The 10,744-nt window shown below is 46.9% G+C and overlaps 1 protein-coding gene across 1 annotated transcript; it reads right to left on the bottom strand.

The window, feature by feature from the left end:
- Positions 1 to 578: 578 nt before the first annotated feature.
- On the bottom strand, positions 579 to 9,752 carry LOC138819818 (cytochrome P450 2E1). The gene is made up of 9 exons (XM_070011375.1): positions 9,539 to 9,752; positions 8,998 to 9,157; positions 6,928 to 7,077; positions 6,426 to 6,586; positions 5,872 to 6,048; positions 5,003 to 5,144; positions 2,926 to 3,113; positions 2,294 to 2,435; positions 579 to 1,388 (listed from the first exon to the last, which is right to left on the bottom strand). Exons 1-9 carry the CDS (start codon positions 9,713 to 9,715, stop codon positions 1,198 to 1,200), a joined length of 1,488 nt encoding a protein of 495 aa, XP_069867476.1. The 5' UTR covers positions 9,716 to 9,752; the 3' UTR covers positions 579 to 1,197.
- Between the last annotated feature and the right edge of the window lie 992 nt (positions 9,753 to 10,744).

Below are 10,744 nucleotides of genomic sequence, written 5' to 3'. Positions count from 1 at the left end.
GGCCCCAAAGGCTCCCACACCCGCCCCACCAGTTCCCCCTCATTACTTAGAATCTATTAAGCTGATGCTTTCCTGACCCAAGACAAATTAAAATACATTTTGATACACACTCTTCTGAAAGCAGTCTTGTGCTGTGGACATATGATGGTGACAAATGCAAGGGCTTTCTGTGGAGTGACTGTCCCTTCAGCCTGTCTGTCAGCTCTGAGCCTCAGTAGTGTCCCGGGAGGATGAGCTGGAAGGTGTGGTCTGCAGAACAGTGTCCCCAAAGATGCCCATATCCTACTCTTATTGATATGATCCTTTGAATACATAACTGAGTTCAGGACCTTAAGATGAGGAGATCACTCTGAACTATCTGGGTGGCCCATTCATAAGGCAGCCTTCTGAGGGAGAGGGAGGAGGACCAGAGACAGAGACAGGCTGGGAGATGCTGCACTGCCAGCTCAATGAGGTGGGAAGTGTGTGCACTGGAGAGGGGTCGCTCTCCCATCCCTAGGGAAAGGGCAATGTTATCCACAGCAAGAGCATGCTATGTGTGCCAGCCTACAGGGTCAGGATGCTGTTATCAACTCCTCTTCCATTTCACATCAGCATTTAATTTACTCTTCATTTTTACATTGTTCACGTGAGGGACTACATCGTAGAATTATTTTTTCCAAATACAGAGTCATATATTAATATTTAAGAGATAATAGCAAGTGGTGGTATTGCATTTTTGTGCATATTTTACCTTAGGAGAGAATGTTGTTCAAAGTGAAGCCAAAGGAATAGCTTCGAAATAACTTCTGAAATAACTTCCAGGCAAGATGATTGGCTTTTGACAAGGCTAACAAACCCTACCCAAACAATATTACTTCTCCCTTTGCCAACCTAGACTGTCCCTATTTCTTTTTTGTCACATTTTTATAAGAATAGACTGTGGTGAATGGGCTAGTCACTACTTTTTCCCAAAAAACTGAGCTTAATTTACAGTGACAGATTCTTAACTACTCAAATATAAGACTTCAACACAGCCTGGAGCAGATCCACAGTTTAGCTTCACAACATCTACCTTGGACTTGGCATCACTGCATGGATACCAACTTTGGAAATCATTTCCTTTGATCTAATTCATCCACTTGCACTGCCCATCTTCCTGACACTGAGGGGCTCTGTGGGCTGTCGCCCAGACAGTGGTCTCTGGGGTACATTTGTTCACAGTCCTGACCGAGGAATGACACACAGTTTGTAGTGTGGAGGGATGCTGCCAAAGCCAACTGCCATCGGGGTAAGGTCGATGGCCGTGGGGTCCACCAGAGACTTCAGATTAAAATGCTGCAGGATAGCAGACAGGAGCAGAAACAATTCCATGCGGGCCAGGCCTTCTCCGACACACACTCGTTTTCCTAGAAGTAACAATACTGATGAGACAAGAAGGGAGCCTCCAGAGGTTATTAACACTATTAATAGTAGGGCCTCAAAGGGAGAGCAGGAGGGGCTATAGGCAACTACAGCCTAAAGCAGAAGACACCCTCCCAGACGATGAGAAGCACAAAACATCTTATTGACAAAACACAAGAATATTAGTAACTTATTCAAGGACCAGTTTGTATACTACAACAATCATGCAAAACTCAGCTGCAATAACTAGTGTCAGAATAAAGTATTGATAAATAAAAATTAAAAGTTACAATAAAGAGGTGTTAAATCAAATTTTAAAAAACAGCATTAGGTTAGGGAAATTGTTTCCAACCAGTGAAGAAGGAAACATCTAACGCTCCCCCTGATTCCCCAGGAAAGGCAGTGATTGAGGTTAGAAGCCCGTTCAAACAGGAGGTGTTCATCTATCAAGCTGGTCCTAGGAGCTTCCTTCACCAGAACCGTGGTGAGGCACTGGCAAGGGAACAAGGCACCCAGTCATATCAGAGAAGGCCTTGCTACTTCCTAAGGAGAAAGAGACTACGGAATCAAAGGCTGCAGGGCTTTTGTTTTGTTTTGGTTAGTAAGCCTTGTTTAGAATGATGAGGAATTAGGAAATATGGTTTTGAGACATTTTTACTAAGTTATGGTAAAATAGAAACAGTTTAACGAATGTAGGAAAACAAATCCATCTAAAACCTCACATTGATAAAAAATGTAATCTAACTTCTCTGAACAGGGAGGAACATGCTCAGATCATGTTCTACATACAAACCGGGGCATGGCAGGACTGGGTGTGGTCCATGTTGGGGTGATGGCAAGACAGACAAGGAGTGGAAATGAGGAGTGGAGGATGTGACCCAGGAAAGCACTACTCTGGGACCCTGCTTACCTGCAGAAAATGGCTTAAAATAGTCGCTGTACTTGAACTTCCCATTTTCATTCAAAAAGTGCTCTGGCTTAAATTTATCTGGTTCTGGAAATTCTTGGCTGTCATACAAAAGTGAATCCAGAGTTGGAATTACAACTGTGCCCTAGAAAAAGTAGACGCATCGGTCAGTCAGCTTTAGAAAATATGGTCTTTCACCTGGAAGTCCCAATGAATAAAGATTATCTGATTTTTATAGTGCAGGATATTAAATATCTAGTTAGGAAAGTTGTTTAGTTAAGGACTAGACGGAAAACAACCAGGAGTCAATCCTAAATGAGATAACAACCTGAAACTCTTCACAGGACAAAAACCCGGTCTTGGCTGGTGATTTTGGCTCCTGGGGTTAGAATGTGCTAGGATTTCCAGGCCTCCTTTAGGGATGTACTCTCCTAGTATGCCCATTTCTCTAGTCACCACGTCACGCGAGAACGTCCCTGGCAGTGGCACTCCACAGCGTGGGAGTGCTGACCTGGACCACCATCCAGTCACCCTCACGACAGAAGCCCTGGAATTCCTGTCTGGACCCCAGCAGGCCAAGGGTGAGCCAGTCATCAGGACAAGGCTCACAGGAGGCATTTCATCTTGTCTCTGACCTTGGGAATCCGGTATCCTCGGAACATGGTGTCCCGTGTCGCCTCATGGGGAAGGTTGGAGGGCACAAGGTTGATGAATCTCTGAATCTCATGCACCACAGCATCCATGTAGGGCATCTCCAGCCTGTCTTTGACGGCAGGGACGCGACTTGGCCCAATAACCCTGTCGATTTCTTCATGAAGTTTCTCTGCCAAGATATGAATGAGATCCATTTAAAGAGCTGATCCTGATCAAAGTAAATTGTATGCCCATATGGACATGTCTAAAGGAAACCCCTTGGTATGATTAATTGGTGCTAATAAAAATGTGAGAATAGATGAATAAGATGATTTCCCACCCACATCCTCCCGTGTATCTAATCCGTTTTCCATCTACCCACTCATCTACCTATCACCTGCCCGTTCATCTTCATGCCACCCTCCTACTCACCTGCCCACCCCTCGGTTACATGCCTGTCCCTCTATCCATGCACCTCTCATCCATGCACACATCTGTCCAATCACCCTCTCACCACATGTCACATTTATGTTACATCTTAAATTTGGTACCCAGGTAATTCAAAATCTGGATAATTTCCTTATAAATGTCAACAAGACCTAAAGTCTCACATTCCTGGATGTGAGATTATTCAGTCAACAAAAAGTTTCTTATCCATTATCTTACCGAATGATGGTTTTTCCAGTTAGTGTCAAGAATAAAGAACAACAAAAAAGGAGCTGAAAGGTTTTCCTTGTAGGGAAATACTTGTGTTATTATCACCCCTGGCTGCTTTACTCGATGCTCCAAAATTATATGAAGAGGTAAATAATGTAACTAGATATGCTGTCAGGGTTGAGCTTTGAGCATGCTACACAAATACTTCACCAGTCAAACTAGGCTCCAGAAGCGTGTGTGTGTGTGTGTGTGTGTGTGTGTGTGGTGTGTGTGTGTGTGTGTATGCACACATGTGTGCATGCACATGCACACATGCGTGCTGTTCCTGGGGCTTGAACTCAGGGCCTGGGCACTGATCCTGATGTATTTCGTGTTTTTGTGCTCAAAGCTAGCACTCTACCACTTGAGCCACAGCTCCACTTTTGGCTTTTTGCTGGTTAATCGGAGATGATTGCATGAACTTTGCTGCTATGACTGGCTTTTCTCAGATATTAGGCTCCCGAGTAGCTAGTATTATAGGCATGAACACCACCAGTTGTTTTGTTTTGAGACTGAGTCTCACCACTACCTTTTGCTTAGGGTGGCCGCCACTGCAAAGCAACTTGAACCAAAGGTGTATCCCATTACACATGGCCACAGACTCTTGAAGTCTGACGGCCCCTCTCTGCTAAAGGTAACAGAACCATTGGAAAATGTCTCTGACTTTCTCTGTTTGAGATTTCCCAAGGGATTTTATAAAATATTAGTTGAAAAAGCAAACTTCAATATGTCATTTACAGTATGGAAACAAGGTAAATTATTAAGCTGTATTCAGCAAAGATATGAGTTGGTATTCAGCTCATTGTAAATGTACTGAGGAATAATACATAGCAATCCTGAAACACGGCAGGCAAACAGGGAGGGAGGCATGAGTTGGTGGGGCTTGGCTGGCTTTGTAGCATGCTTCCTTTCAAGATCTCTGAAGCAAACAAGGCAGAATATTAATACATGTTTAATTTGGCAATGAGTGTTGGAGAGTTGTCATATTTATGTCTCGATTGGAAATTCCTCGTAATTAATAATTAAAACTAAAACTTCAGACCCTGGTGGAGTAATATGTCCCAACAACTCCAGCCTTGTTCCTGAACCCAGCTCTGCCTAAGCCCAGGCTCCCTTGGAGCTGTTGTCACAGTCGTAATGGGTTATCTATAAGGCAGAATTCAGGCCAGTGGCCTCTGTCCACGTCAGTATTCAGCTTTTCTTTTTCATATCCCAAGGCTCTGCTGAGGAACGGAATAACCAGTATTCAAAGGCACCACAGGGGCATGTGATCCTGAGAAAGGGAACAAGAAGCTGTACACTGACCGTGAGGTCTAAATGCATGAGACTAGCCAAGCAAACACTCTATCTTGACACACCGGCTTCTGGTTTCTATGTGCATACCTTCAATCTCTGGGTATTTCATTAGAATCAGGAGCCCATATCTTAGAGTGGTACTGGTAGTTTCTGTCCCTGCAAAGAACAGGTCTGCCAAGGTCACAGCAACATTTTCCAGTGTGTACACAGGCTCTTTGCTATGTTTTTCCTGTGGAGTAGGAGACAGACAGGTACTGGGTAAAATGTTGTCCCCAGGTGCTGAAAGTGACGTCTTTTGCTCTTCACAGAGTTGAACCAGAGGTGCGGCAGGATCTCCTGGTTCAACCAGGATCTGATCATCTCTACCTCAAAGCTAGGCAAGCAGAGGACCCCAGAAAACAAGCTAACGGGAGGGCAAGGCTCCTCACCAAGACTACGGAACTGCCTCCATCAATAGAGCTAGGGCTGTCCTGGGGGAACTGAGGCCACTTGGCCTCTGCTAATGACCCTCAAGCTGGTGCTTTCAGGCCAGGGCAAGGAGGAATTCTGCGCTCCAGAAGCCATCCGTGGGGGAGTAGCGAGAATTTACATGTTGTAAGAAGGGTGTTAGAGATTTCACCAATCTGAGCCAGAGTAGTTCCAGGGGTTACAGAAACATGAATCTGAGCAGGGCCAGAACCTCAGGAAGTCCAGCACTATTGGGGAATAAGTGCCAGCCCTATCCGGCCTGGAGGAAATTGAAGGAGAGATCCACCAGCCTGTCCACCCTCTCCATGCCTCCCAGGAGTGCAAAGAAGAGTTCAGTGGTCATGCTGAGCCAAAATGTGTCTTTATAAATACAAGCACATCAAAAACCAACAAAGGTGGACAGTCTAGATGCTAGCCAGTGGGATATGGCCTCCGTCTGAAAACTACATGTGCCCCACCACCTCCACCCTATGTTCGGTGGCAGATACCTTCTCCATTTCCGCCAGCAGGCAGTCAGTCACATCACGGGGGCAGCTGAAGTCCACGGACTGAAGGTGTTCCTTGGCTTTTTCAAGTGTGTACTGTTTTATTTCAGACACATTCTTAAGCAATTTTCTGTGGCTTCCAGGCAGGAAGCGTAGGTAGCCTGATAAATTGTTATAAAGCTAAAAAGAACAAGAATATGTTACTGTATCATTGTTCTGAATGCTACATGGTTTTATGTGCTGGGCTAGTAACCTTCAAGCATAAATTTATGGCTGAGATCACCAGACATGGGGAGGGGGGCATCATTCTCCCAGGCATTATATCTTCTGTGGTGAAAATATGCTCTCGTTTAGAAAGAAAATCATGCCTAGGTTAGGAGAAAGATGCTCAGGGCCCCATAGAAGGGCTCCTGGAGCTATCTAGTCAAACACTTTCTGACATGTTCCTGTTCTCCGGCTTGCCTAACCTTGTCTATCCCATATGACCTAAAGTGTCCCTCTATTTCTAATGTACACCATACAACCAAAGATGAATGTAAAAGGAGGCAAAGAGCTACCTGGAGCCAAGGAGTGCTTAGCAAGTAGAAGTCCTCATTGAACAAACGCATGAGCCTATGAACCGTCTTGTCATTATAATCGAAACGCCTGTTGAAGAGGATGTCGGCGATGACATTGCAGGGTGCACAACCAATGAGAAAAGTAGGGTCAAAGGGCTGGCCTGGAAAACAGGTGAGATGTTGGAGCCCATGTTGGGGAAGGACACTAGCCACGGCTGGCTGGCCAACCCCTCAGACTCCACTGAGTCCGCACCAGTCCCTGTGAGAACAGGGCCTTCAACACTGTCCTCACTGTTCAGTGCTCTCTAGAGCGCAGCAGTCACACTTGGTGTGCATCCTGCTCCATCACAGAGCAGAACTGGAAATGAATCAAGAGAGCAGTGCTGAGAAGCATCATCACTCTCTCCTGGAGGAGAGTAGCTGCCTACCACTTCCAGGTGTTCAGAGCCTTCTCGGGGCCTGTCCAGGACCCTCCTCCCTCTGTCTGCCTGGGAATACTCACCCTGGGTCTTCCTGAGCTCCTCCACCAGGAAGCCAGCCTCCCTCTGGATGCGCTCCTCATTGCCCTGTTTCCCCATCCCATAGTCTCGGAGGATGCTCAGGGAAAACCGGCGGACATCCCTCCAGGTGTGAGAATTGTTGAAAATTACTCCTGAAAAATAGGGGCCAGCAGAATTTACTCCAGTTGCACAAGTCTCAAAGAAACAGGAGGACTGGGCTGACCTCATCAGAGGCTCAGTACCAGCTGTGATGTGAAACTGTGCAACAAGTCCCCAAGAAGGGAAGGGGCAGGCCTTGTTTCTCTGGCACGTTCAACCCTTCCTGGATGTCTGCGTCTTAGCGGCAGTTTATTTTCTTTGGTTTTACACTTACCGCTAGTCTTCTCCATGCTAAACAAAAATGAAACCCCCACAGCCAAATCAAGAGAGCTAGCCACTTTCTGCCTATCAACAAAATTCTTGTGTGGCCTTCTGTTCCCATGGATTTTAACCATCAAGCTAGAAACTTCTCAACTCCCGGCACTGCGGCTTTGCAGCAATCTCGTTCACGAAGCTCTGAAGGCCTCCGGACTCGGCTGTGGGCACCTCAAGCTGGGAAGACTGAGCACTTCCCCCTCAGCAGCCTTCTAGGACACAGTCCTACCCTGCCTTTCCCTCCTCCAGAATGTGGCCTGCTAGATTCTCAAGCATGAAAACATTTGGAATTAACACATCTAAAACCATGTTCTTGGGCTGAGAAGGGCTCAGTGGTAGAGCGCTTGCCTTACATGCCTGAGGCCCTGGGTTCGATTCCTCAGCACCACATAAGCAAAAAAAGCCGGAAGTGGCACTGTGGCTCAAGTGGCAGAGCTCCAGCCTTGAGCTGAAGAGCTGAGGAACAGCGCCCAGGCCCAGAGTTCAGGCCCCACGACCGGACCCAAAAATAAAAAATAAAACCATGTTCTTTTGTCCTTGAAAGTGTTAATAGAGACTTGGGTCGCTTGCAATGAGTTTCAGCAGTCCAGGGCCGCCACAGCCCCACTCTGTTCCTGCCAAGCAGAGTCTCTGGCACCTTGTGCTTCCTGTACTCCAGAGGCCCCTGTCCCTTCCTCCCTACCTCCTCCCTCCTCCAACAAGTGTATGTGGGTACCTGCTGTCTATAAGGTACTTGCTGGGCACTGGGCATTCTGGGATAAACAAGTCACAGCTCCTACTCAATGCAAACTTCACAGCACCTTTCATACAAGCACAGGTCATCACCAAATGGTCTTTTCTATTTTTCTTTTTTTTTTGTTTAAAGGTTCAACGTCAGCATTCAAAGTCAGTACCTGACACTTTCGTGTTGCTAACCACAACTGGAGGCAGCACAACAGGGTACTGGGCGAAGAAAATTAGAAAAGGCAGAAATAGAGAGATGCAACATGAGCGAGGAGCATCAGCGGGGTCGGGGGTCCCAAGGCTCTCTGCCACTTGGGCCCCGGTTCCCCACGAGCAAGCATGTTTACTTGAGTTCACAGAGGGAAGGTTACCATGGATACATGCAAAACACAGAGCATCTATATTAATATCACAATTGGAGCTAAAATAGTTTGCAAGAGACATTCATTCCCTTCTTATTTGGAGACAAGAGACTGCAGCCCAGGGACAGTCTGGACATGGTGTCCCTGTATTGAGCCCAGGGTTAGGTTGTCAGGGCCCTGGATACAGCTGCCAGCCCGAGGACATGGAAGGGGGTGGGGTGGCCTCTCACAGAGCTGCTGTTTGAGCCCTTCTATGGCCAGCTCGCAGGGCTCCAAGTGCTGTCGAGGCAGTGGTCTGACCTCTCAAACCTGCTCCAGGCTTCACAGCTCGGCTCACAAGTGTGCTCATTGGCTAGCTCTCCACCAGCAGATCAGTCCTCCAACCCCCTTTTTGTCTTTCTGCCTTCATCCTGTCCCTGCCGTCACTACTGTTGTATGTGTAGGACTTGGGAGGGGTGTGTCACTGTCCCTTTGGACTTGTGAGGGCTACATCACTGTCCCTAGGGACTTGGGAGGGGCCTGGCACTGTCCCTATGGACTTTCCCCCCCTTGTTGCCTAGGAGGTGGACTCACCCTTGTTCGCGTACTCCTGGAACGCGGGGATCTCCCCTCGGCCAGAGAACTCGTTCTTGTATTTCAGCAGCACCTCTTTCACGGCCTTGTAGCCATGCAGGACCACAACACGTCGAAAACCCAGGTGCAGAGTGAAGACGGGCCCGAAGCGCTCTGCCAGCTGTGGGGTCGGCACAGAGTGGGTCAGGAAGAACACTGCCAGGCATCATTATGACTTTGGCTGTGGAGGCGTCTGGGGAAAGGCTGTCTTCACCTAGCCTGATGTAGGGACAGAGGCTGCATTACTTGCAGGGACACCCTCTTTCTACCTGGACAGCAACCCTGGGGACAGTGGCTCTTGTGTCTCTTTCCTGTGGTCATTTTGCCAATACTTGTCCTCATCACCCTATTGTGTACAGGACAAGAGACCCTGGTTCTTACTGTTGGACACTGATATTAATTCAGCTAATTCATAATAGGTTGGTATTGATAGCAATTTAAAACTCTCATATGAGAGATAATTGCCAATGCATTGTCCCTAAAACAACAGTATTTCTCTTACCTTGTTTAAGGACTTAGGAACATTCTTCAAATCCAAATTGAAAAAGTTCCCAACAATGGGCAGGGGGAAGGGCCCTGGGGGCAGGTTCCAGCTGCTGAGTATCTGCTTCCAGACGGATATGAGCAGGAGGGAGACCATCCACACCAACAGAGCCACGGTGATGCCAAGTGCAGCCATGGTGCACCTAGGGTCCTGGCTGACCTATTCAGAGGATCTGCAGGGAAAGCAAAGCTTTTATAATGCATTATTGAGAAAGAGGGTGACTCACCAGCCAATGGCCTTGGCTGCAGGGCTTGGCTGGTTATTAGCTGCCCTTGGGCAACACTTCAAAGTGCAGTCCCTAGAGTAGTTGCCTTTTGGGAGTTGCATCTGGTGATCTGGCAAGGATGAGGCTAGGTTTGCCAGTCCAGGTTGGTGATCCCTGACTCATTGCCAGTAAACACATCAACCATTCACCAGCCCAGAGGCCAGTCCTGGGGGTGGAAACTGCCCACCCCCCGATATGTGAGGGCATTCAGATATGTTTTCATGAGCTTGGGGTAGGGTTTTGCAACACGAGCTATGTTATTATGGAGGGAAAATTAACTTCTGAGCCCTATTCCATTTGCCAAATCAACTAGAAAATTCAATGAAAAGAAAGCAAAGAGTTGACAAATTTTTAGAGTAACTATTTTTAAAAGGTCTATTTTAAAAGGTCTGACTATGTGCATGTGCATACATATGTATTTCTGGATACATATGTGTGTTTGTATATAGACAGGGCATAATTTTCTTGTGGAGAACTAAGTGGAGATTATTCTGTTATCACTTTTTCAAAATGTAAAAATAAGCCGGGTGCTGGTACCTCAGGAATGGAATCCTAACTACTCAGGAGGCTGAGATCTCAGGGCTGAGATTTGAAGCCAGCAGTTCTATGAGTCTGATGCCGTGTGAGAAATGAGGCTTGCAGGGAAGTCTGGCTCTGCTCCCCTGCTTCCCAGAGTTTTTATCTTCTTACGGTGGACTATCAGATATCCAGGGGTACCGCGTTCGTCAGTCTATGTGGAGTTTGCTAAGGTTCTTGGACATTTAGATCAATGTTTTCTGTCACATGTGGGAAGTTTCAGGAACTTCCCTTTAACTTTTTAAAAATACTAACTGTAAACAGTGTGCAGAGGGATTTAAATTCAACACACCAGTTTTTGAATACAAAGCTTCCCAGTCAAT

This window comes from Dipodomys merriami, unplaced genomic scaffold (assembly GCF_024711535.1).
Source record: "Dipodomys merriami isolate MVZ:Mamm:240054 unplaced genomic scaffold, mDipMer1.0.p SCAF_82, whole genome shotgun sequence".
Classification (NCBI taxonomy): Eukaryota; Metazoa; Chordata; class Mammalia; order Rodentia; family Heteromyidae; genus Dipodomys; species Dipodomys merriami.
The sequence above is the reverse complement of the archived record's forward strand: the minus strand, read 5'-3'. Positions and strand labels throughout refer to the sequence as shown.

What these genes read in the sequence shown, in the direction of transcription:
- LOC138819818 (XM_070011375.1), bottom strand. Translation starts at nt 9,715, where the DNA reads ATGGCTGCACTTGGCATCACCGTGGCTCTGTTGGTGTGGATGGTCTCC. An exon ending in TAAGCACTCCTTGGCTCCAG is followed by an intron (nt 6,049 to 6,425) that starts GTAGCTCTTTGC and finishes TGTTCTTTTTAG; the next exon opens with CTTTATAACAATTTATCAGG. An exon ending in GAGGATACCGGATTCCCAAG is followed by an intron (nt 2,436 to 2,925) that starts GTCAGAGACAAG and finishes TACTTTTTCTAG; the next exon opens with GGCACAGTTGTAATTCCAAC.